The 26,150-nt window shown below is 53.8% G+C and overlaps 2 protein-coding genes across 4 annotated transcripts; one reads left to right on the top strand and one right to left on the bottom strand.

The window, feature by feature from the left end:
• Nucleotides 1-1,882: 1,882 nt before the first annotated feature.
• LOC309966901 (gametogenetin-binding protein 1-like) lies at nucleotides 1,883-6,996 on the bottom strand (the record flags this gene model as incomplete). The annotated part of the gene is given in 7 exon segments (XM_082847342.1): nucleotides 1,883-2,126; nucleotides 3,806-3,945; nucleotides 4,955-5,099; nucleotides 5,282-5,376; nucleotides 5,778-5,896; nucleotides 6,545-6,969; nucleotides 6,973-6,996. Coding segments are annotated over 7 exon segments (999 nt in total). The 3' UTR covers nucleotides 1,883-2,075.
• A 981-nt stretch (nucleotides 6,997-7,977) lies between these two features.
• Nucleotides 7,978-14,400, top strand: BAK1 (BCL2 antagonist/killer 1). 3 transcript variants are annotated; one of them, XM_082847155.1, is made up of 6 exons: nucleotides 7,978-8,190; nucleotides 10,079-10,161; nucleotides 11,015-11,150; nucleotides 11,473-11,616; nucleotides 12,722-12,902; nucleotides 13,029-14,400. In XM_082847155.1, exons 2-6 carry the CDS (start codon nucleotides 10,089-10,091, stop codon nucleotides 13,131-13,133), a joined length of 639 nt encoding a protein of 212 aa, XP_082703281.1. In that variant the 5' UTR covers nucleotides 7,978-8,190; nucleotides 10,079-10,088; the 3' UTR covers nucleotides 13,134-14,400. The 3 variants fall into 3 exon arrangements, with proteins under 3 accessions (XP_082703281.1, XP_082703280.1, XP_082703282.1); XM_082847154.1 differs by having other exon boundaries at nucleotides 10,056-10,161; XM_082847156.1 differs by having other exon boundaries at nucleotides 10,056-10,161; nucleotides 12,722-13,136.
• Nucleotides 14,401-26,150: the final 11,750 nt, after the last annotated feature.

Raw genomic sequence — 26,150 nt, 5'->3', positions numbered from 1 at the left:
CTGTGGTTCACAGGAACCCTGGGGGAGGCGGGGTGGACGATGAGGTGCCATGGCCCTCACTTTACAGAAAGGGAGAGCGAGGAGCAGACAGGTGCCCGCCCCGCCACTCCCCAGCAGCCCACTCTCGTGGGGCCCAAGGATGAGACGCTCCTGTCCCTGCGAGCTGAGGTGGCATGGCCTATGAGTGCCCACTTGGCTCACACGAGCAGCCAAGGAGCCTGAGTGCCAGCTGGGCCCAGTCTACCCCGACCCACTGTGGTGCCTGCCTGTGTCCAGGGGCTGCTGGCCAGCCCCACCCAGAGGACAACGGGGGGAGAGGGCAGAGCTGTGTCCTGGAGTGCTCTGGGCCCAGGGATCCTCCTCCAGCCTGGGCATGGCTGGCACCAGGTTTGGGGGCCTATCAGGAAGGGGGAAGGCAGAGAGGTATCCCCTCCGTGGGGTCCATGAGGAGTGCTATGTCCACAAGGGAACACCAGGGGTCCACGTGCACCCAGGGAGCCCACAGGCTGCCCTCCAGGGCCCCCACCCTTCCCAGCAGCCAACACTCTGAGAGGAAGTCATTAGGGCCCAGGTGAGTCATATGATCACAAGGCTGCCTCCAGCTGACTCAGGGGGACAGTCCAGATGGGCCCTTCCATGGGCCTCAGCTCAGGGCCTGAGTCAAGGATTCCAGGAGGTGGGGGGCCTGACCAGGAAGCCCAAGAGAAAATAAAGCCCCAGCCCACTTGTGAATCACTAGCCAGTCTCCTCTCCAAGCTCTCCCCTGAGCCCAGGCTGGGGGATGGGATGAGGTGGGGCTCCGCACTTCACTGGGCTGGGCGGGGCTGGGGCAGGAGGCCAGGTTGCTGCAGTTTCCCTACCCCCACCTCAAGCACACCCATCCATCCAACAAACAGCTATTGTTATCAATCATGATAATTATTCAGAGTGGCCACCATGTTCTGACATTGAACTTCAGCTCTGCACAGGCCTCGGGCTGGACACAGTGGGGGCCCCATGGAGAAGGCGAGACACGCATCTGTAAATAGCAGTTGTGTTGATAAGAGTTGGGCAGTGTGAGCTCTCTCTCACACGTGTGCTGGGGGTTCAGCCAGGACCAGCACGGGAGGGAATGAACCAGCGTCCTACCGGGAGCCAGCTGGACCTCCTGGCAAACAGCACCTCCTGGTGTCCAAACTGGGCCTGGCCCTCCCTCCCATTGGATGCCCACGAAGCCGGGTATGAGGGTGTGCCCTGCCACGGCCAATACTCAAGCCCATCCTTGCTTCTGGGATTAGATAGGGTTGGGCCTTCTAGATGTCTGGACCTCCCTCCACCCACCCAGGATCCCCAAAGGCGCTTGGCACTGAGCATGGCCTAGTGGGCCCTGACCAGGGGCAGCAGGATGGAGCCCTGACCCCCACCCCTGTGGCACCTCTCCATCAACCCCAGGGCCCCCTCACCTGCCCCCTAGCCCAGCCCCTGAGGCAGGTCCCCATGGTCCCAAGGCTGCTTTCCTGGCTTTGTCCCCGTGATGGCTGGGCAGGAACTTCCTGCTGGAGAATTCCCGGATCCTTCGAGGAGGCTGCAAGCCAGGCCTGGGAATTTAGGAGGGAGGGAAACCAGGGCTGCTCTGACTATGACGGGCGGGTCTGTGGCAGCAGGGGCTCCCCCGGCGCTCACTCTGGGCCCCAGGTCCTTCCCCACCCCTGGGTCAGGTGCATTAAACCTCCCGTCCTCCAGCTCAGATGGAACCCAGGGCTCTGCAGCTGGGGTGGCCTGGCAGCCTGTAGGCATGGACTAGAACTAGACTGAGAACCCTGAGCTTGTTCCTGGGTGGAGGATGAGGGGCCAGGTCGGCAGACAGACAGGCAAGAAGGCCAAAGTCAAACTGAGTTTTATTAATAACATCACAGGCCTGAGTCTGAAGAGTGGGGACAGTGTGCCGGGCAGGCCCACCCTGCAGACACATGGACACCATTTATTAAAGATGCCTTGGCCCCAGGGGCTCCTTGAGGTGCCCTAAGAGGAGGCGGATACATCTCTACACAGGCTGCAGGGACCCGGGGCAGGGCAGACTCAGGCCAGCACCAGCTTCACTCTGGAGGCCAGTTTTCCATCTCATTCATCTCCTCAAGGAGCAGGTGCTGGGGGGTGGAAGTGGGTGAAGGAAGATGCCTTTGCATCTTTGCGCTCTCCTCTTCCTGCTCTGTACCCCCAGAACCATCCCACCTGCCCTCAGAGACAAGCACCCCAAGGCCACCTTTCCAGACCCTCCCCCAGGTGCCCACAGCAGGCCAGGCCCACTAGCCCTGAGCCACCTCCCTCCCATAGAATGGAGGTAACCTTCTCCCTCCAGCTTGGGGGATTCCTGGGAAGCCCCTGGAGCCAGGCACACCAGCCAAGCCCTCCCCTCCTTCACCTCTATCCTAGACACCACACCAAGGGGGCTCTGCATCCTTCCCTCCAGCCTAGGGTGGTGCTTCTGGTGCCTCAGCGCCCCTCCCCCAGGTCCCCAGCATTCCCCAAAGGCTGGGGGGCAGCTTCCTTCCCCCCTCAGCTTGGTGTCTCTGAGGGCAGATAAGGAGAGAGTGGGGGGAGGTAATGAGGACAGAATCCTTGTAACACCCACAGCAGGAAGATATCCCTGAGGCAGCCCTGTCCCCAAGTGAGGACTCAGCTGGTCCTCTACTCCAGAAACTCCCTAGGGGCCCCCAGTGATACTCAGGCTACCCTAGGACTGTGACCCCTGGGGCTGGGGCAGGCCGGCTCAGGGGGTGGTCCTGGAATGGAGGAGAGAGGGGAGGAGAGCTCCCTTTAGCAGGAAAAGACAAAAGCAGGGGCCCTGCCAGAGTGACCACCTGTGTGGTTTAGGGTGAGGTTCTCCAGAGCACAGAGGGGCACCCTGACACATAGCCTGCAGGCTCAAGACAACGGGAAGGCTGCCCCTCAGTACCCAGTAGGCAAGTATTTCTGGTATTAACGACCCCCAAGGGGTGAGTCATAATCCCTGACGCTGGAGTGCCCTTTGAAGTTGAGGGCTACACACTCGTCAGCTCATTTGATCCTCCAATGGTCCCCTCTTCAGGTAAAGAAACCAAGGCCCACATTCAAAGTCACAGAGCAAGTCATGCCAGGTCAGAGACTTCGACTAAAGACTTTGCTCCTTCCTTTTGTAAACTACACACACCGTCAGGGGCAGATGTCCACTGAATGAAAGGATGAGCTGATGAATGAGTGGAAATTAACCCAAAAAGGACATTGACACATTTTTCATCAACATATCCATCAATGTGCACTCAGAGAAGCTGGGACAGGCCTAACCTTTGAGGCCAATGTCAAGTAGGGTGGGCTGTAGGTGGTCCTTGGTGTGACCAGGTAGGTAACTCCCCCGCACCTATGTGTGTTTGTGGGAGTTGGTGTAGGTGTGAATGGGAGAGAAAACAGAAAAAGAGCAACATTATGCAAATGACAGATGTGCAGGAAAGCCTTAAAGCTACCTAGACAAGTCCCCTCAATGTAGAGATGAGGAAACTGAGGCCCAGAGAGGGGAAGGGACTTGCCCAAGGCCACACAGCAAGTGAATGGCAGTGAAGCCTTAAAAATGGACTCAGGTCAAGTGAGAGAGAGACTGATGGAGGAGGAGTGTGTGTGCAGGGGGTCAGGATCCTGCTCTCAGAGATACCACCACCAAGAAGGAGTTAAGCATTTCCTGCCCAGCATGGGGGCTGGAGCCTGGGCCAGCAGCTGCGGAGAGGGGAGGCCTCCAGCCCCACTCTCCCCAGGGCTCTCAGGCAGAGGGTGGGGGCGGGATGGGCGGGCATACCTGGACATCCACAATGCCTGCCTCCTCCAGGGTGATCTCTGGCTGGGTCAGCAGCTTCCGGCCCTCGTGGCCACCCATCTTCCAGAGGCGGGACTCCCGTTGCACTACCAGAAGCTTCTTTAACTCCGACTCCACGAAACCTGAGAGTCAGAGAGATGGGCATGGGACAGGCAGGAGAAGGGTGGACAACCTGCTGGGGATCGAAGGGAGAGGAGGTGGCTCTGGCTCTCCAAACCTCACCCAGCCCTGTGCATCCCCTGGCCTTCCCAGCTGGGCCCCTTCTCCATCCAGTCCCTGGAGCCAGCCAGACAACACCTCCCCCCACTGCCCGCCCTCCCCAGGACACTCGCTTTCCATGGGCTCCCTCCCACCAGCTTGAGTGTGAGTCTCTTTACTTACCTCCTGGGGACAGCATGCAAGGGGCAGACATCTGCCCTACCCCACCCTGCCCCCTCCAGCCACCAATTCCAGAGCACAGATCTGGAACAACCCAAACCTCCTGGGATCAAGTCCCAGCTCTGCCACTTACTAGCTATGTGATCTTGGACAAGTTACTTAACCTCTCTGTGCCTCAGTTTCCTCACAGTGAAGTGGAGACTGTAACAGAACCTACCTCAGAGTTATAATGCAGTATTTCATGAAAAGTGCTTAGAGGAGGGTTTGGCCCATAGTAATGGCTATGAAAATGTCAACAGTGATTTTATTGGAGTATGTTATTACCACTAAGCCATCTGCTCACCATGTCAGGGCGGCAAGGGGGCTGCAGTGGGAGAGGGGGCCTTCTGGGGTACTGTCACAGCAGTGCACGCACAATGGGAAAACCAGGGATGGAGGTGGCCACTGAAGGAGTTAGAATTCCAGGCTGGGAAAGGGTGGTGCTCAAGGAGCCGCAGTCCCAGTCACAACCCGCCCCCCACCCCTCCACCCTCTGCTGCCCACCCACGCCCTGAGGGCGGAGGACCCTTGCTAGACCCAGCTCAGCCTCGGAACCAGCCACACACAGCTCCCCCAGCCTGGGCAGTCATCTTAGGTCCTCTGGTTCCACCTGGTGGTCACAGAACTGGTATCGCATCCATGAGCCACTGACCCAAGTGGGGCTCCTTCTGTGGGGGAGCTGGCTGGGTGGGGAGGTGGGGGCACCACATTTACCTACTGTATCTGTCGACCTAAAAGTCTTATGCAGCGGCGACTGGAGGGTGACAATGCCTGGGACACAGAGCTTGAGTGAGCTGTCCTCCTCTGTTTCCTCTTCCCCGCCTTTCTCCTCACAGGGCAGGCCTTCCTTGAGAGAGATCTGAGGGTATGCCCATGACTGAGCAGGTGAGGAGGGTGGGGCCGAGCCTGCAGCCCCCACGCCCACGGAGACCCAGAACAGAAAGCAGGAGGGAACAACGGCTCTCAAGAGGTTCAGGCAGGTGGCTGCCCCCCTGGGCCCCACCCAGGCCTCACCCCGCACTTTCAGCTAGCCCCACTGACCTTGGCCGGGGCCGATTTCTGGAGCTGTTTGTACAAGCTGAGGAGGCGGTTCCAGGGAGTTGCCCCCACCTGGGAGGAGGCCAGCCTGAGGTCTCCTGTGGAGCGGTAGTGGTCACTGATAGCTCACAGCAGCAAGAGGCAGCCCAGGCCCAGGAGGACAGGGCCATCAGGAGGCTGAGCTGAGGGCCAGGTTTCCTTGTTTTCTTTAGCAAACACCTGCTACATGCTGGGCACAGTTCTAGGCACTTCACAGAGAAAATCTCACTCAATCCTTGCTACTGCCCTCTGGGATAGGTACTATTATATTCCCATTTTGCAGATGAGGAAAGTGAGACACAGAAAGGTTGAGTGACTCACCACCATCACACAGCTTGGCCTAGTGGAGGTGGGATTCAAACCCAGGCAGCCCGCCTCTAGCGTCCCCTCAAACTGCCCTGTGTCCTTCCCGGCCCTACACCCCCGGCATGTCCCCCACACCTGCGGCCACCACACTCACCATCAAGCAGACGCTCCTTCTCCTCCTCCCCGGTGAAGGTCTCGGGGCTGATATCCAGTGGCCCCATGGCCCTCTGCAAGCATCCTTGCTCCACCGCCAAGGCTTGGGCAAAGTGGCCCCTGATCCCAAAGCATAGTCAGACGGGGGTGGCAGGTGGGGCCCAGAGATGTGGTGAAGGCCCCCTAAACCCCCCAAGGCTCTCCTAGAGGCCCTGCTCAGCTTCCTCTAACCTCCTGCTCCCAACTACTCCCTGCTCGGCCCTCTGGGGTCTTCATCACAGAGGGGATGATCCCTCCCCAAAAGTAGGGTGAGGAGGGGCGTGGGGAGCAGAGAGAGAAGTGGGCCCCCTTCCTCACCAGGGGTGGGTGCCAGGTCCAAATGAGAGTGGGAACCAGGAGGGAGAGAGTGGGGAGGGAAGGTGGGGGAAGTGGGGCCCAGGAAGGAGCTGGGAAGTAACAGGAGCCCCGGCTCAACCCAGAGCACCCCCCTTTCCTTTCGGTGCCTCCCTCCACAACCACTCACTTGCGGGAGGACCCCCATCTCTGCCTCACCCCCTCCCCACATCTCCAGGCTCCTCTCCACCCCTGACACGTCTGTCCAACCATGCCCACCCAGTCCTCTGTCCACCCAAGGAGTCCGCTCCTGGCCCCTCCCCAATTTGGGTCCTCCCATCTCAGGCCCACATCCTTCCCCCTTCTTACAACCAGGCCTCCTCCCAGTTCTTCCATCCCAGGCTCCTTCCCACCATCCACAGCCCAGCCCCTCACCTGTCTGAGGTCCCTGTATCCCCTGCTGCCTCCGTCTGTTCCTCTTCCCTCTCCTCCAACTCAGACAGGTTGCCCAGCACCTCCTGGCTTCCTCTGGGCAGGACTGGCTTCACCTCTACACCCTGAGCCAGGACCCTCAGGACCTCCACGGGGGTAGGGGTCTGGGGCCCTGTGTCCCCCAGCCCCAGCCCCGAGGGGTCGGACTGTGGCAGGGCCACAGAGAAGGTGTAGGACAGCGTGGCAGGAGGCCTGGACTCCCGCCCTGCTCCTCCCTGGTGATCAGTCATCAAAGGCGCGGCGTTCTGCTCTCGAAAGGGACAAGACTGGCCCCCCAGCAGGGCCTTGTCTGAGCTCTTTGGGCTGCCCTTGCTCCCCACCAGGCTACGGAAAAAGCGGAATATGGAGGAGTGGCCCAAAATTCGGGATCAAGGGCTTGAAGCTGGGGCCTCCATCCTGACAAGGACCCTGACTCAGAGGGAGGGGCCACAGCAGCCACCTCAGGACCAACTACTTAAGAAAAGGAGTTTTCAAATGAAAACCTCCAGTTGGAAACTTCCAGGAGTTCTAGAAGGCAAAGGTGGGGGAGGGGTGGGGGGAGAAGGTAGGAGGGCTTAGTTGGGGGCAGAGAGTGCAAGGGGTTGATGAGGCAGGGTAAGGAGGCCTGGGGAGCCAGCCTGAAGGGGGAGGGGGTTGGCGAGGCTCCAGGAAACACCAGGGTGGGGGGCAGGCAGAGGTGGCTGGAGAACCCCAACTCTGAGAATGGGGTGGAGGCACACAGCTGTCTCCAGGCCTGTCCTTCCCTGGCTGCGGTAGCTTCTGTCCTTGAGAACCATTCAATCCCTGAGGCCAGAGAGTCTCTGTCCTCCCTCTTCTCTCTCCTCTCAGTATCCAGCTGGCACATGCCCAGATGGTAGCACAGACCCACTGTGTTTTCATGTGTACCTGCCTACCACATTCAGGATTTTTCTCTCTGCAGACCACCGAGGTGCTTGGTGTACAGGCCTTAATTGCGCGTTGAATCTCAATTTAGTATTATTATTCCTCACGGCACCTAGAGACCTGATTATAAACCCAGCTCAGTGACCTTGGGCAAGGTTCCTTAAACCAGCTGAGCCTCAGTTTGTTCAGCTCTAAGATGGGTGTGGTCCACTGCACTTACTTCCAAGGGTTGTTCCAAAGAGGTTTTAAAGTGCCTGGTACACAGTGGCGCTTAAGAAACCTCGCCATCCTGGCTTTTTTATTGACATTGATGGAAGCAGGGGAAAGATCAAGGATGAGGACTGGGAATCAACGGTGGGAAAAGCAGTGGGGGAGGGGGAGCCACTCTGCCTGGGTGGGAGCCGCTCTCTCCGCCTGGGAGCCCTGTAGGCTGGGGCATCTGCATCCGGCGGCCACAGAGCAACTTCCTCTAGAGGGAGCTGATTGGAGCCGGGAACCGCCGGCACCTCTATGATCGCCGCAGCCTCGCGGGTCCCTAGGGCCGTGCTGGGACCAGCAGAGGCTGCATCCAGACACCAGGAATTCACTGACGCCCCTTCCTGGGAGCCAGACCTGGGTACCTGACCCTGGGAGCAGCCACTGGCTCCTCAGGATCTCCAGCCTCTGCCTTGCTGAGCCGTCCCGGGCCTGGGCCAGGGTCCGGGCAGGTAAGCCGGGAGGGTCCTGCCCATGCTCCCCACTCTCAGCAGCCCCAGGCCCAGGGTGAGGCAGGGAGCCCGCAGGGAGCCCGGTGGGGAGGGGGAGGCCTCGAGGCTTGTCTGGGCAGCTCCACCAACTCCTGCTCAGGGCCTGATCCGGCCGGGGCTCCCTCTGGCTGCTCCTCAGACAGCTTTCCCTCTTGGCCTGGCCCTGGTGCCAGAGAATCGGGTGCTAAAGAACCAGGTTCTTTAGCAGTCTGGGGGATGGGAGTGGAGGTCAGAGCCAAGGTCAAGGGCAGGGGGAGAACTTTCACAGCACTTCCTGCTGTCCCAGGAGTCCTAAGACTAGGTCTGCAGCAGGGCTAGGTCTGCATCTCCCCCCTGCCCCGGGAAACATCCTGGGCCCAGCAAACCCCGCAGGTGGGGCACAGTGGACTCTCCCTACCAGGAAGTCAGGCCACTTGGATGGGGGCAGAGGTAGACCCAGGTTGGCATAGGCCTCTGGCCCTGGGGCCGGTTCTGAGGCTCCACTTTCTCCCCAGCATTGAGCCCCAGGGGTAGCGGTAGAGGCAGTCGAGATGCAATCAGCATCCTCCAGCCCTGCTGTCCTGGGGGCACTGGGTTTCGGAGACCAAGGGAGAGAGGAAGGTACCTTGTTCAGGAAGAAGCTTCTGGGATGGGGGTGTGCCAGGCAAAGGTCTGTCTTAAGGAGTCTGAGCACCCAGGGGTGGAGGAGGGGAGAGTTGGTCTTCTCCCTGTCCCTGCCCTGAGACAGTGAAGGGGTGGAGAGCACAGGTGGTCCGGACTTTCCCCACCCTTCTCCTCAGGCACTTTCGAAAATGGCCCCAGGCCTGAGAGGGAAGGTGGGGGGAGGGGACACAGGCCCTCCCAGGGAGAGGAGGAGGGTGGCTTCCCGCCTGGGTGATGGAGGCAGCTTTGGGGTGGGGGGAAGTGAAGGGGGTGCAAATTGAAAGTGAAATAGCTTATGTCCAGGAAATACTCCCTCTGTGGAGGTTTACAGAGCATACTGGGGTTGTGGCTAGGACTGGGCAAAGGAGGAAAATAGGGGCTGGAGACAGGAGAGCAAGGGGTACATGTGATTTCCTCAACCACCTGCTAGGCAGAAATGTGAAGATCACAGGCGGGACGCAAACAAGGGAAGTTTCCCCGGAAAGGACACCCTCTAAGGTCCACAAACTGAAAAATAAATCTGAAATGAGTGCTGAGTGGAGGACTGACTCGTGGAAATTCAAATAACCAACCTGACTCCTTGACTAGCTCTGTGGCCTTGGGCACTAACTTCTTTGTGCCTCCCTTTTCCCACCTGTAAAATGGGTATGACATTGCTTACCCTGCCAGGTTAATGTGTTCTTTCCATGTCCCACACTCCCTGGGGAGTACTTGAACATACATGGTAGAAGTATACCATAGGCACTCAGGAAATGCTTACGGCTAACGGGCCTGAGTTGGAAAACAGGTGTGTTCTGACTAGCCAAGGGGAAGTGGAACCTTCGGGGACGGGCTTCGTGGGTCATTGGCTGGAAGGTGGCAAGTCTGCAGTAAGCGTGTGCTGCGTAGGGTGCAGGAGGCCCTGGAGCAGCGGAAGGAACCCCAGCTTCTGAAACTCGCCTCCCAGTGCGACTAGAGATCCACTCGGGCACTGCTGCGGCCACCCCTCCCTGGGCCCTGGCTGACCCCTGGGTGGGAATCTTGGCTGCCCGGCCTTTCTCACTCCCAGTCTCCTTGAAGAACTGCCAGTGAAATACTCAGTAAGTTCTTAGGACGGTGCGGTCTTTCAGGAGTGGGGGTCCCCTCCCTCCGTGTGCTGTTGGAACCTCTGGTCCCCATCTCTGCTTTCCTACTCACCCCCACAGGCTAACACTGCCCTTCCTGCCAGGACCTGAGAAATGGCATCCGGACAAGGCCCAGGTCCTCCCAGGCAGGGGTGCGAAGAAGAACCTGACCCCTCCTCCACTTCGGGTAACTGTCTTTCTGCCCCCTCACCCCTCCCATAACCACCAGGGCCATCTGTGAGGATGGAGAGAGCAGATGTGGACAAGCCGGGCAAGATTTAAAGGCAGGCTCTCCCGCCTCAGTTTCCTCACCTTGGGTAAAGGAGAAAAGCATCTCCCTACCCAATGCAGGCAGGGGGGCAGCAGTGGGGGGTGCAGAGGCTGGGGGAGGCGGGGCAGTGAGCATGAGGTGGGCACCCTGCCATCTGCGAGGAGGAGGAAAGAAGAGTGGGGCGTGGCTGTCCTATCCCTGCCCTGGGAGAAATAAGGAAGTAAATCCACCTATCACCGAGTCAGGTCCGCTTAACAGGGAGAGGGATTGTTAACGACTTTGGGGAGGAAGTAAAATGGCTGTCCCTCTTTCCTCTTCCAAGGGGAACGTCAGGGACACCTGCAGCTCGCGGCCCAGCACAGGCTGTTCCCTGGACTCTGGGTTCAGTCCCAGGTCTGTCACTATTTCCCGATGTGGCTTTTCTGGGCTACAATTTCAAATTCTGTCTCCCACGTTCCCTAAGCCATAAGGGCTCGGTGCCTTGGACAAACTAAAATAAAGTCGGGGACCCAAATGCCTGGGATTCTATCCTGGCTGCACCGCTCTCTCCAGCTGTACACGCTTGTGCAAGTTATGTAAACACTGCACCTCAGTTTCCCCATCCGTAAACTGGGGGTCACCTATTCCACAAGGCAGCTGTGACAAGAATCCTCTTTTCAGTGTCAGCCCTAGGTGGTAACTAAGGGCTAGAGGAGGGACCCCTCTGTCCACAGGCAGAGTGAACCATCCCCAGAGCACTTCCTCCCTGACTCCTGGCTTTGATCCTCAGAGGAGCAGGTAGCCCGGGACACGGAGGAGGTTTTCCGCAGCTACGTCTTTTACCGCCATCAGCAGGAGCAGGAGGCCGAGGGGGCGGCTGCACCCACTGACCCAGAAATGGTCACCTTGTCCCTAGAACCTAGCAGGTGAGCAGCAGCCCCCTGGGCCCACGGGGACATGTTCAGGGAGATGGAGGCTCACGTGGGGTCACCATGCAGGTCCTGGGAGCTGGACAGGCCTGGGGGTTTCTCCCACTGCGGCTCCTTTTTCATGTGGGTTCCCACCCCCATCCGGGACCTGGCACCCTTTTCAGCACATGCCTGCCCCTTGTCCCTGGGCCCAGCCCTCGTGTCTGAGAACACGGTCGGGACCGCCAAGGAGGGGGGGCCCAAGGCTGGGGCATCTCGGGGAGGAGCCCTTCGCCATGAGCCCAGGCCCCAGCTCACCTGCTGCCTACCGTTCCTTGAGCACCATGGGGCAGGTGGGTCGCCAGCTGGCCATCATCGGGGATGACATCAACCGGCGCTACGACTCCGAGTTCCAGGCCATGTTGCAGCACCTGCAGCCAACAGCAGAGAACGCCTATGAGTATTTCACCAAGATCGCCTCAAGGTAGCTCTGGCCACTGCCTCTCCGCTGTGCTGTCACCACCATGCCAGGCCCTGCCCATGGGATGGGGGACACACTTCTCTGTCGGCACCAGAAGACGTGTTTGCCGTCCCCGTGTCTGCTGTTAACTCACGCGGGGCCTTGGGCCCCTGTCTTTCTCTTTCTGAGCCCAGACTCTTCATCTCTGCATAAGCGCACAGCCCTTGTTAACTCTGGCCCCGAGGACTTGACCTGTTAGATCAGGGCTATAGAGGGGCTCGCGGTGGGGGTGTCCCCAGAGCTCCCCAGCCCCGCTGGGACACGGCTGTCCTTCTGATTTGGAACCACATTTCACACCAAAGATGGTTGCTGGCTCCGGCTTCAGCCCACCAGGTCCTGGAAATGGCTTCCAGATGTTATAATCTGGTGTCAGACAGGCAGTGGTTAAAGAAACCAGCAGCCTGGGCAAATCTCAGCTTTGCCATTTACCGGCTTTGTGAAACTTCCTAGCCTTCAGGTTCCTGGTCCGTAAAATAGGGGAAATATGCTTAGAACAGCGTCTGCACTTAAAGGTGTTAGCTGTTGTCACCATCTGGTTAAAGAGGTCAGTCTCAGGGTAGGTTCGAGGCTGAGGGTGAAGGCAGGAGTAGCTGATAGATTCGGAATTAGTGCTCGGAGCTGAAACATCCTGCCCGTGTCCTGAGAGGCCACCGCCCACTCAGCTGTGATTCCAGGACTGGACTGTGCTAACCTCCTCTTCTGTCCTTTTCTCTCTGCTGTCCCTCGGGCTGCCAGGCCAGCAGCAATGCCCACAGGTAATCTCCCTGCTGCCTCCGTCTGCTCGCTCTGCCCTCCACGCTCTCTGTGCCCCTTTGCTCCCCCAGCCCTGGGGCCACAGCCCCAGCAGCAGCATCCCATTCATCTGCCCTCTGAGCTTTCTCCTTTCACAGAGACACGGGCTCTAACCAAACTGAGGCCAGGCTGGGGCAGCCTCTACCACCTCCATTCACAGCTAAGCCATTTTGCTTTCCAGCTGGGAGAGGGGTAGGGGTCTCCAAGGGGGTGGGAGAGGCAAACAGATGAAGGGCCCTCTAGAGGTCTCCACTGACTGTATCTCCTCGGCCCACAGCCTGTTTGAGAGCGGCATCAACTGGGGCCGAGTGGTGGCTCTGCTGGGCTTTGGCTACCGCCTGGCCCTCCACGTCTACCAGCGCGGCCTGACTGGCTTCCTGGGCCAGGTGACCCGCTTCGTGGCCGACTTCATGTTGCATCACTGCATTGCCCGGTGGATCGCACAGAGGGGTGGCTGGGTGAGTGCCCAAGCATTGACCACCTCCTCCCTGCTGCTAGGGCCGCCCCTCTCCCAGCCCCACCCCAGTCCCCAGGAGCCGAATATGCCGCCAGCCCCCCTATGACCACTCTGTCTCTCCTGGCAGGTGGCAGCCCTGGACTTGGGAAACGGTCCCATCCGGAATGTGCTGATAGGTCTGGCTGTGGTTTTGTTGGGCCAGTTTGTGTTACGAAGATTTTTCAAGTCATGACTCCTGGAGGGGTCCTTTGGGGTCTTGAGACCCCTGCGTGGACTTTGGCCCAGTCTTCTCCCTTCACCTCCTCCCCTGCAGGGGTCCCCTCCTTAAGAGCACAGAAGCTTTAGCAAGTGGGCACTCCAGGTTTGGAGGGTCCCTGCCCAGGGGTCCATCAGACTGCACGGGTGCCCCAACGTTGCATGGTGCTAAAGGGCCCCCTCTCAGAGAGGGGCTATGGCCCCCTCCCTTAGCTCTCTGGGACCCCCTCAGCCCTGTCTACTGGGTTTTGGGGAGATGATAAGTTGGGGAAGCAAGAGGCTAGGAGCCGCTTCTCCCCAAGGAGTTGTTAACGGTTTTAGCTTTTTATAATATCCTTGGGGGGACACTGCCCCCCTCCGATTCCCACCTCTCTACCCAAAGCCAGGACGTCTGGGGTGTGGGAGTTAATAGCCCTACCCTTTCCCAGGATTCAGCTGTTCTGGAAGGTCAGAGCTTAAATGCTGGGCCTGGAGCTCAGTCCTGGCCCTTCCTAAACATCATGTCCCCCAGGAACAGGACCAGTGGGGGGTGGAGACGAGGTATGGCTCAGCTCTCCTCCCCGCCCCGCTCCCACTGCCCCATATTGCCTTTGCAGCTGGACTCTCAGGGATTCTGGGGGTGCAGTGGGGGTGGAGTAGGGGTGCAGACCATCAGCACCTTCCAAGCCTGCCTCCTGAGGCCCTCATTCTCTCCCTTCCCCTCACCTATTACCACTTGCTCCCACACCCAGCCCCCACCCCTGCTCACTACAAGTGAAGCTCGCCCCACCCCCATCACTCCAGAAAAGGCAGGCAGGGGGCTTGGGTGAGTGCAGTGCTGAGGCCCCCTCCTCGCCCAGACTACAGGGTTTAGGACTGCAGTTTTGTTATGGTCAGGGAAAGGGGGTAGGGAGCTCAACTTGAAGTTTCTGAGTGAGAGAAGGGCTATTAACACCACTAGGAATCCCAGGGTTGGGAGCCGCCCTCGTGGCCTGGGCACAGTGTAGTCTGGGGTTACGGATAGAGGAACTGTGAATATTTGAACTCTACCCCCAGTCTCTACACTCCTCACTCCACACCTGCCCAAGCCTCTCCTGATGGGTGGGGTAGGAGTGCCTCGTCTACCTTGTACAGCCTAGGGGTTTGGAGGTCAGGGGAGAGGGGTTCTTGATGAAGCCAAATGCAGGGAGGGGGTGCAGATGGAGCCAGCTGGCCACCTCCCACCCTCTGAGTGTGTCTGAAAATAAACTGCAATCCCTCCACTCCCACTTGATCATTTTTGTCTCCTCTGCTACCCTTCTCTCCATCAGGCTGGACAGGGAATCTGGGCACACCTGGCTTTCACCTGGTTTTTACTGACAGGTCTCATCTCGGGCCTCCTGAATCCTGTGGAGGGCTGGGTGTGTTTCTCCAGCCTCCTAGAAGGCCTTGGCCCCTCCCCACTCTTCTCCAGCCCCTTCTCCAGGAACTACCCTCATTTCTTTGGGTTCCAGGCAAGTTTCCCATCCCCACAGAGTCAGGGGTCTCCAAACTGCTAGACTCTGGCTGCAGAGCTGGTGGGGCAGCTGCACCTGCCTGGGGACCCCCACAGGCCTGGCCTGAATCCCTCTCCGTTCGGGGGGCCACCACCCACGCTTGGCTCCACCTGGGACACAGTGTCCCGGCTCCCTCTTCCCGATGTCCCCCACAGCTAGCACACACACAGGGCTTTTCATTCTAGGAGTTTTGTGCTGCATGGGAGTCCCTATGGGGACACAGCCAGGGGTGATAAAAATAACAAGCACGGGGGCGTTTAAATGTTCCAAAATCTACAAAGTCTTTCCAGTCCTGGGCACCCTGGTCTGTTTTCTGACACCCTTCCAAAGTGGTCACATGCAAGTCCTAAAGGATTCAGGCTTCTCTTTCACTCCCCCGAGGGCATCTTGCCAATCCCCTGGGCCCTCCGACTTGGTCTTCAAAGAGCCCACGTACTGACTGCAGTCATAGGGAGGGGGCCCCTGCAGCAGTGGTGGCTGAAAGGGTGGTGGATACAAGGCCCCTTGCAATTTCCTGCAGGAAAAGCTCGGAGACGACATTTGTGGAACATACTCTGTGCCGGGCTTTATACTGAGAATTTATCATACATGCCCAATCAGTAGGTATTATAGCTGGTGACCGGGAATAGGGGGGGCCCTAAACTCCCACTTTACAGATAAGGAAACTGAGGTACCCGTCCAGAGTTACCAGGTAGAAAGGTTGGAGAGCTGGCACTTGCCACCAGGATACTGGCTCGAGGTTTTACATGGAGGCCGGAAGGGTGGGGCTGGGGCCGTTGGTCTTGAGCACAGGTCTGCCAAGGGGTGAGGCGGTGGAGGTAGCCTACACGCTACGGGCGGGAACCGCGCGACCCCTCTGAGAACGCCGGGAGGTGAGCCGGCTGCCCGGGTCAAAGATGGCCGCTGCTGCATCAGGCACGCAAGCGTGCCCTCTCGTGGGCAGAGCCTCGGTGCGCACCTCTCACCCCCTCCCCGCGGGAGGCTGGAAGAAAGGTGGGCCCTGGTGGCAGCTGTGTGTCCTCTGCCCCTGTAAGAAAGGCGTTAGAACTCTACCCTGGAAGGCGTGGGGAGCCCCATAAAGTTTTGGCCTGTGTCTAGCCTTCCACTCCACCCTCTATTCTGCCAGGACGAAGTTGCCAAAACCGAAATCTAAATACATCCCGGAGCTGTGAGGCGTGAGAACTTAGGAGGGACAGAACAAGGCAGGGAGCAGATGGGCTCTGCAGGTATTAAGGAAGTTAAATCAAATTCTTCTCAAGATTTGTAGTTCTTCTGAAATTGTACCTTCGTCTCCTGCAAAGAGGTCTAGATTCCTCAGTCCGTAGTGCCATGGAGCTGGGGCAATGCAGCCAGGGGAAGGAGCGTGTTCAGGTGTCAAGCTCAGTTGTGCAGCGTCAGTATAAACTGGCACCTGCCCTGCCTCGAACCCGGTGCCTCCCCGCCCCCACCCCGCAGCGTACCTTCATGTGTTTGCTGTTTTACAGCCTCTGAAGAAAGTTTATTTTAGGCCACTGGGTGTCCATCCAAATGAGAAAATCCTTCCTTTGCCCAAACCACTCAGTAGATTGTTTGAACAAGTTTTTAGGACCTAACCATCTGAATAGCATTAAAATTAATTAAAATTAATTCGTTAGTTAATTAAAATAAAGAAAACCATATCCTGCTCCAGTTGTACACACCAAGGATGTAAAGGCCCAGATCAAAGACACTTGTAAAATCCGATTTAGTTCAATCTAAGCAGAACAGGTGTGTGTGTGTGTGTGTGTGTGTGTGTGTGTGTGTGTGTGTGTGAGACAGAGACAGAGAGAGAAGGGAGTTACAAGAGATTGCCAGAGGTATCTAAATGTCAAGGTCCAGAAAATCAGCAAAACCCAGTTTATGGGACATGGTTGCCAATTGCCAAACACCATAAAAAGGTGAACACCAGACTACTGGGATATAAAAGATGGGGGAAGAGGAGGGATTCAGCCCACCAGTTAACAAGAACAAAAAGCAGTGGTCTGCCCTATCGAGCACATGACTGGAAGCAGATCCCTGGCAAATTGTATGAATGAATCAAAAGAGGGGCAACCTCACAAGACCAAAATCAAGTGATGGAATAACATGGGCAGAAACGACTTTCTGAGAAAAGTCAATAGCTTAAGAGACGAAAGCCACAGAATCTCCCTCCACCTGGAGTATGGGATTTGGCAACGGAGGCAGGCAGGCACCAAATGGATACCTGTGAGCATGCATCCATTGCTGAAATAAACATGGATATGAGTATACCTCTCAGCTCCACTTAACCAACTCTTCATTTGCAATCTGGGAATCATTCCTGGTGCCCAATGCCTCAAGTTTTTCAAGGTTTAGCTAAGAACACAGTTCTTCAAAGTTTTCTGTTCCATCACATCATGCAGTGAACCTGCTTTGCAAAGTTCACGGCACAGACTTTTGTGATGATTGGCTGCATGGAAGCTGGGCTCACCAGCCTTCTCATGTTTTGACTTGAACCCTCTCTTAGGGCATCCCTACTAAGAGCAATTTCTCCAATTCATTTCCAGCAGATGGTTAGGCTTCCTCGAGAGTGAGAACAGTTTCTTGCTTAATTCTCAGGAGGACCACACCAGGGTGAATTTGGCATGTCCAGCATCTCTGAACTGTGGACGTTGTGAATCAGAGTGCATAGGAGGTACTGGGCTGGGCTTAGGGATGTGGGTTCCCATGTCTGCTAAAAAAGAATGAGATTTCCAGGAACCTGATTGCCGGCCTACTAGCAGGCTGAGTGTGAGAAGGGCTGAGTGCAGGCTAAAAGCCAAATGCTATCCTGGTGAGGAGGTGGGGGAGTCCCTGCATTCAGTTGTGATGTGTAGTGTAATGGACGAGATTGTTTTTACATGACCTTGGCTGGCCTGAACAATGGGCTGGGTAGGAGTAGCCCTCCTTCCTTCTCCCAGTGAGAGGAGCCACACCCAAGCTCAGCTGACCGCTGGACTGGGGGCTTTTCCAAATATTCTCTGCCTGCCTCCTTGGCCAGTTGGGGACACAGTAACATCCATAGGCCAGAGGTGTCCAGTTACTGGCATCCTCAGACAACTCCTGTAATGGGCTGGCCCCCCGAATCCAGACTGAATGGTGCCAAGCAGCCTGGTGTTCCTTCATTGACAAGGCTGCTTTCCCATGCTAGCTCTAATACAAAGGCAGAGTGATGGCAAGAAGGCCCTTCGCTGGAATGCACACTGTAAAGCAGGCCCAGCTACCCCTGGCCTGGCTCGCCTCCACAGAATGAGATGAAGCTCAGAGGGCTACGGCTGCTTCTCTTATTGACCTCCTTGTTTTCTCTTTCCCCAGCAAAGCTGGGTGTCCTACAATTTAACTCAAATCTGGCACTTGTCTACCTGGAGATAGCATCAGATCCCCCGAGTTAAGGGCTCAGTCCCTGAAGACTACCCCCGCCCCCACCTCAAATGCCAATAGCAAGTCCAGATGCTTCTGACAGACCGGCTATAGAAGTTCCAACAACCCCTTCCTCTTGTTCGATCAATTTGCTAGAGCGGCTCAGAAAACAGTCTACTTACTAGATTGCCAGTTTATCACAAAAGATATTAAAAGATACAAATAGGGACTTCCCTGGTGGTCCAGTGGTTAAGACTCAGCGCTCCCAATGCAGGGGGCCCAGGTTCGATCCCTGGTCAGGGAACTAGATCACGCATGCCGCAAGTAGGAGCCCACATGCTGCCACTAAGGATCCCTCACGTGGCAACAAAGATCCTGCATGCTGCAGCTAAGACCCAGCGCAGCCAAATAAATAAATAAATATCTAAAAAGAAAAAGATACAAATGAACAACCAGATGATGAAGAGATAGGGCCAGGTCTGGAAGAGTCCAGAACACAAGAGCTTCTGTCCCCATGGAGTTCTGGGTGTGCCACCCTCCTGGCAGGTGGAGGCATAGCTGGCAGGTGTTCACCAACCAGGACGCTCTCCCAAACCGCATGGTTCAGAGATTCTTACAGAAGCTTCATTACACAGGCATGGTTGATTAAATCATTGACCGCTGGTTACTGATTCAACCTCCAGCCCCTCTCCCCTTCTCCAGAGGTGGGAGAATGGGGCCAAAAGTTCCAACTCTTTAATCAAGGTTGGTTCCCCTGGCAACCAGCCCCCATCCTTAGGGGCTTTCCAAAAGTCACCTCATTAACATAAACTCAGGTGTGGCTGAAAGGGCCTTGTTATGAATAACAAAAGCACCTTTAAAAAAAATGCACCTTTATATATCGCTCTTATCTCTTAGGAAATTCCAAGGATTTTAGGAGCTCTGTGTGGGGAACAGGGACAAAAACCAAATATGTATTTCTTATTATAAATCGCAATATCACAAAGTCTATTTCCATGCTACATGATGCTATGGGATTTGTCTCAAATGTGTGCCTGACAGGGAGAGACCCAGACGGGTTTTGTCTATGGGAAACACCCTTCCTTGCGCCCAGGACCCCCCCTCCCCGGTGCACGCTTCGTGCCACAGTGCCTCCCTCTGCCCACGGCTGCCCTGAGTCAGCACCGCTTCTGAAGCCTCTCCGCTCCTCATCTCCCCATCTCTGCCTTCCCATTCCCACTGCCAAGGCCCTGGGGTGTATCCTCAATGTTCCAGGTTTTGGTAATGGCCCTTCCTTGGGTCCTGCCCAGCTCAAATCCTCCCAGAACCCCACCACCGCCAAACCCACTTCACGAAATACTGTCTTTATCATGTCACATCCCCACTTCAGATCCACTAGATCCGTTCTATTCATTACGTTCACTTCCTCTTTGCGGGTCCCTGGTGGAGGCAGTGGGAAGCCAATGTCTCTCTATCCTTAGGGAGCTTCCACTTCAAAGGAGGAAGCGCCAAGCAGTGACAATGACTCAGGTGAGAAGTGTCAGGGCAGCGCAGGGGCCGTGGGGTCCCAGAGGAGATGCACCAAGCCAGGTCTGGGGGTGATCCAGGGAGGCTTCTCAGAGGAGGGAACAAACAGGCATTTGAGACCTTTCCAGCTTTTCTCTGACTCCTACCAGATGGTCCAAGTATCACGCTGTTGTCTTCAGAGCTCCTCCACTTCTTCCCTGTCCTCCAATCCACATTTAACAGGATCTGCTCCCCACCCACCTCTTTTCTTTGTTTCAACCTGCTTCTTCATCCTTTAACATCAGAAGGGCAGCAGAATATGCCACCTCAAAATATGACACTTTGGTATATTTTGAGCTGTAGGCACTTGAAAAACAGCAAATGCAGGGAGAGGCTTTCTCGGAATCCCCCTTATCTGCCTAAAGACAGATCCTCTCAGGATGGATTGTCATGGATTCCCCTCCCCAGGAGTTTCATCAACCAGAGAAGACTGTTTATCCTCAAAGAGGAGACTAGAAGTCCACATCGTACCAAACTTTGTCACAAACTGTCATATCTCCCATCTATTCTCTTAAGGGCCCGTTTGCTTCCTTAAAAATCATTTACTCTCCCCTAAGAGGCCTACATAACCCCTCCCCCTTCCCTATTAAGATGGTATTTAATCCTGAATTCTAAGCTACATCAGGAAGTTACTCATTTTTCCCTGGGTATCTCCTCCCAGGTATATATGAGGTATACAAGTCAATGCACTTCTATTTGTTTTCCTCTCGTTAATCTGTCTTTTATTGCAGGGGTCTCAGCTAAGAATTCAGAGGGGTAGAGGAAAAATTATCTTCCCTCCCCTACATATCCAATGTTAATTCCATCTCTGTCAGGAAGCCTTCTGTGACCACCCTCCAAACCTGGGTCAGTTTTGCCCTTCTCTCATCTCCAGTGTTTCTTGGGATCTGATGCTTAATGGTCTTGTCCAGTTAGGAAGACCATTTCACTTTAAGTTTTGGGACCCGGGTATAAGTCTTAGGTCTTCCTCTTACATAGCTTTTGGGCCAGTCCCTCTAAATGTGAAAATAAATAAGAATGCATGCTTTCTTTCATTCATTCAACAAACATTTATTGGATACCATGAAGGCTCTATAAACCCAAACGGAGTGGAATGTCTGAGAACTTTGCTCTAGTATTTGTATTTGTCTTGTTATGTATATGATTTACCGGTAGGAACTGAGTTGTATCTATTGAATTTGTTTGTCAATTACTGCTAATCAAATAATAGGACCTCATTGTAATCTTCAAAAATATTTTATTATTAATAATAAAAGCTGGGGCTTCCCTGGTGGCGCAGTGGTTAAGAATCCGCCTGCCGGGGCTTCCCTGGTGGCGCAGTGGTTGAGAGTCCGCCTGCCGATGCAGGGGACACAGGTTCGTGCCCCGGTCCAGGAAGATCCCACATGCCGCCGCAGAGCAACTAAGCCCGTGCGCCACAACTACTGAGCCTGCACTCTAGAGCCCACGAGCCACAGCTACTAAGCCTGTGTGCCACAACTACTGAAGCCCATGTGTCTAGAGCCTGTGCTCCACAACAAGAGAAGCCACCACAATGAGAAGCCTGCGCACTGCAATGAAGAGTAGCCCCCACTCGCCGCAAATAGAGAAAGCCCGCGTGCAGCAACAAAGACCCAACTCAGCCAAAAATAAATAAATAAATTTGTAAGAAAAAAACCCACAATGTACACTGTACACCTGAAACTAACATAACATTGTAAATCAACTATACTCCAATAAAAATTAAAAAATAATAATAAAATCTGAGTTTTTATTCTGTGTCGGATACATACTATACCCTTTATATATTTTATCTTTTTTTTTTTTTTTTTTTTTTTGCGGTACGCGGGCCTCTCGCTGTTGTGGCCTCTCCCGTTGCGGAGCACAGGCTCTGGACGCGCAGGCTCCGGACGCGCAGGCTCAGCGGCCACGGCTCACGGGCCCAGCCGCTCCGCGGCATGTGGGATCCTCCCGGACCGGGGCACAAACCCGTGTCCCCTGCATCGGCAGGCGGACTCTCAACCACTGCGCCACCAGGGAAGCCAATATATATTTTATCTTAATTAATTTTCACAACTTTATGAAGTATGCCCATTTAGCAGATAAAGAAATTGAGGTTTAGAGAGGCTAAGTAACTCTCCCAGAGTCTAAGTGAAAAGTGCAAGTGTAAGTAAAATCCAAATCTGTTTTATACTAGGAACCTAAGATTTTTCTGAAGTCTATTACCTGAAGTCTTTACCATTATGTTACTCTGCTTTCTTTTTATTATAACTGGGAAACACAGTTATAGGGATAATAGAAGAAAAAACTAAAAATCACCATAATTCATTTTTCTTAACGTTTGTGTAGTCCTTTTCCAATCTTTTAAAAATGTACATACATAGTCAATAACCATGTATTGGGTAGTTATTGCTGTGTAACAAAACTATCCCAAAGCTTAGCAACTTAAAACAATAACCATTGATTATTCCCCAGTCAGTGGTTCAAGTGGACAATTCTGCTGATCTGGGCCAGGCTTGGCTGCTCTTAGTTGGGTACATTCATGTGTTTGTCATCAATTGGCAGGTCAGCTGAGGGCTGGCTTGTCTAGGATAACCTCAGCTGGGCAACTCAGTTTCCTCCATGTGTCATTCATGTCCCTCTGGCAGCTTAAGCTGGGAATGTTTTGGACATGTGTTCATGGTGATCACAGAGGAGCAAGAGAAGTAGCAGAGGGGACTTCCCTGGTGGTCCAGCAGTAAAGAATCCGCCTTACATCCCCTGCAGGGGATGCAGGTTCGATCCCTGGTCAGGGAACTAAGATCCTACATGCTGCAGGGCAACCAAGCCTGCGTGCCACAACTACTGAGCCCACGTGCCACAACTACTGAGCTTGCACGCCTCAACTAGAGAGCCTGCATGCCACAAACTACAGAGTCCACACGCCCTGGAGCCCACACATCACAACTAGAGAGAGAAAACACACGTGCCACAACTAGAGGGGAGCCTGTGTGCCGCAGCTAGAAAGAAGCCCGTGTGCCACAACGAAGAGCCTGCGCGCCACAATGAAAGATCCCTTGTGCCACAATAAAGACCTGACGCAGCCATAAATAAATAAATAAATGAAAAGAGAGAAGTAGCAGAAACACAGTTTTTCTAACCTCTACTTATGTCAAGTCAGCTAACATTACTACAATGGCCAAAGCAAGTCACATGGCTAAATTCAGATTCTTTAGGAGGGTGAGAAATTAGACTCTGCTTCTGTTATGGAAGGAACTGAAAATTCACAGGACAGAGGGTGTGAATATAGGGAAGGGTGAAGAATTGGAGCCATCAATTAAATCAACCTACCAATCTGTCCTCTGGCCACAATTATTTCTGTTCTCTCTCCATGCAAAATATGCTCATCACCATTTCAGGACCCCCAAAAGACGCATCCATTCACGACATTAGGCTCAAAGTCCAGGATCTTGTGATCGACATCAGGTCTGAATGTGGCTCTTGAATGCAATACCTATGATGTAAAAAGACAAGTTATTTATCCCCCACACACCCAAAATACAATGGTGAGTCAGGGACAGAATAACAATAGACACTCCCCCGAAAAAGAATAAGGGAGAATAGTTGGCATATGGAAGTCACTGGTCCAGAACACTTCTGAAATCAGCTGGGCAAATCCAGCCAGGTCCCCCTACTCTGGGGATGGGGAATATTCTCTGATGAGACCTCATTCTCTTCCTTCAGAATGGCTCCCCAATCCACTATACTCCATGGCTTTTGGCTCACCCAACTCTGAGGGAATCTTTCCTTTCCCATCATGTTCCTTTGATAGAGGTAGAATACGATAGTTATACAGGTAGTTGTAGAAGTCCCAGTAGGGGGCTACAGATAGAGAGGGAAACCTAGGAAACTTTGGGAGACCACTGTACGTTAATGATTGCTCAAGAAAGCTATTGGAACGTTGTGAAACAAAGCAGCCTGGCTTAACTATAAAGCCATAAATAAAAGCACGAGATATGCCCCAGGCCATTAGGTGGAAGAAAAATGTCACCGCCCTTCTCTGATTTGAATAAACGCTATGATAATCCTAGTTTGACCTCTGCCACTCTCCTGCCTGATATGAAGGAAGGAGGAACTAGTGATGTAAGCCTCACGTCTATTCAAAGGAGGTGGTCTTTTCCCCTCCCCCTTTCCTTTGACTATAAAATTGTAGCCCACTTAATCCTCAGGGCAGAGCTCCCTCACCTGCCTGCTTGCATCTCTTACAAGCGTCCTATATTAATAAAACTACTTCTTGCCTATCATTTTGCCTCTTGCTGAATTCCTTCTGTGCTGAGACACAAAGAACATGAGCCTCAGAAAGTCCAGATACCATGTGAGTGATTCTAATTAAAAGACTGTGGGTTCAAATCCCAAGCAGGGTTTTGGCCAGGTTCGAGTCCCGAACTGAGTCCCAATCTGAGGTGCACGGTTTCACCTTGGCTTCAACGGAAGAAACAACGACTGATGGTAGCTGAGAAATTTTCTCAACTTGCTTTCTCTAGGTAGGCAGCCTAGAGCTTTCTCTAGGTAGGCAGCCTAGAGGCCTTTGTACAAGTTGAATAGTCAGTTCTTTGCACAGAGCCTAGACTAGCAGTGATTTGGGGGGTATAAGACCCTTAAAAACTTTGGAGTTTTTCTATGTATCTGATTGACTTTACTTCATGCACCAAGAGCCACACCCAAAATTCTCTTGGGACATGCTTCTCTGTTGACTAAGTTTCCATTGACTAAAGTCTCTGGGCTGTATCAGGATGCTGTGGGAGTAATGCCTTAAAATTCCTAGAAGCCCTTTTGTCCAGCTGAGAGGGTGGACTAGGCATTGCCTTGATTTTTTCAGAGGACTTAACAGTATTCAGCCACACCTTTGAGGCCATTTCTTAACTCTGATCATTTTTTACTGACCTAAGAGGCTGGGAATGAGAAATGATTTTATTTTCCAACCCAGAAAATTCTGCCCCCCCTTCACATTTCCTCCAAATTCTGCTTATAAGTTGACCAGTTCTTCCTTTAGCTCATCTCTTTCTTATAAAATTTTATCAAACACAGTTTAAGAAGGTAGGGTGGGCTTCCCTGGTGGCGCAGTCGTTGAGAATCCGCCTGCCAATGCAGGGGACATGGGTTTGAGCCCTGGTCTGGGAAGATCCCACATGCCTCGGATCAACTGGGCCCGTGAGCCACAACTACTGAGCCTGCGTGTCTGGAGCTTGTGCTCCGAAACAAGTAAGGCCCGCGCACCGCAATGAAGAGCGGCTCCCCCGCTCGCCACAACTAGAGAAAGCCCTCGCACAGAAACGAAGACCCAACACAGCCAAAAATCAATAAATAAATTAATTAATTTAAAAAAAAAAAAAAAAAGGTAGGGTAGGGGGTTCCCCAGAGGAAGAGAACCAGACATAACCTTTTTAACATAAGAGAAACTTAAGCCATTCCATTTTGTAATCCAAGCCTGGCCACAATGCTTGCCCTTGCCGAATAGGTCTGGTGGTTAATGATTCTAAGGGAACAAAAGAAGGTAAAAACAAACAGCTATTACCAGGCCAGGGAGATAACTTAACAATAGCAAAGATAATAAATCAGTTGTAAAGACTCCCAGTTCTGTTTCAACAGTAAAGGTTAGCCTGAAGCACATTCTTGAGCTGTTTTGCAGAATTCAAACCCCCTGGAGCACTCAACCACCAGCTCAACTAAAACCTAAGGAATGATGACCTTTTCTGACTTTGGTAACAGTCAATCAACTAGAGCCTGGACTCTGTTGACCTTCGCCCCATTTTTATGCTGAATTCTCTGCCCAAACCCCTTCATGAATATGCATGCACCCTTAGCTTAAAACTTACCTGATTTTGCTATTTGGTGAGACACTGCTTTGGAAAGGATCCCCAGTGTTCTCCTTACATGCTGCAAGTGATGAATCCTGCCTTCTCTAGATCTTTGGCTTGGTTGTGTCTTTTGGCTGCGACCCACCAAGAGGCGACCCAGTTTTCAGTTACCAATAGTAAGATCCAGCTGACATTTTCTGCATTCTGCCTGGAAATTTCTTGCTCAAGTCTACAAGTTCACTAGGTATATTTTCTATCACAGGTGACAGTTTTACTAATTGTTTGCCACTACATATACAGGCAACCATTTCTCCTTCTTTAACACTTTCTTAACTATTTTTCAGCCCCCCTGCCACCCTGTCTCAGAGCAAAAGTCACATATTTTAAGCTTCTGTTAAAAGCTTAACAAAAAATTGGTATTTCTGGTACCAATTTCTGTATCTGTTAGCTATTACTGAGACAGGATAGGAGGGAAGAGGGTAAGGCACAACCCTTAAAGAATGACACAGCTGTTGAGAAAAACGATACTACAAAAGCTGGTTAGAACCGATTAGGCCCAAGTTGGCAGATGAGTCAACTTCCAGTGGACCTCGAGCCTCATTAAACACTCATTGTAATACATTAGCTAAATGACACACCCTCAGGTGACATGACAGTTCTGAGGCCGACTGTAAAAGGCCAAGAAGTGGGCAATAGTTCAATTCCTGGAAATCCCCACCCCTTCTCCAAAATAGTTGGAATAAT

The sequence above is a fragment of the Leucopleurus acutus genome, assembly GCF_964270905.1.
Source record: "Leucopleurus acutus genome assembly, chromosome: 10".
In the NCBI taxonomy this organism is placed as follows: domain Eukaryota; kingdom Metazoa; phylum Chordata; class Mammalia; order Artiodactyla; family Delphinidae; genus Leucopleurus; species Leucopleurus acutus.
The sequence above is the reverse complement of the archived record's forward strand: the minus strand, read 5'-3'. Positions and strand labels throughout refer to the sequence as shown.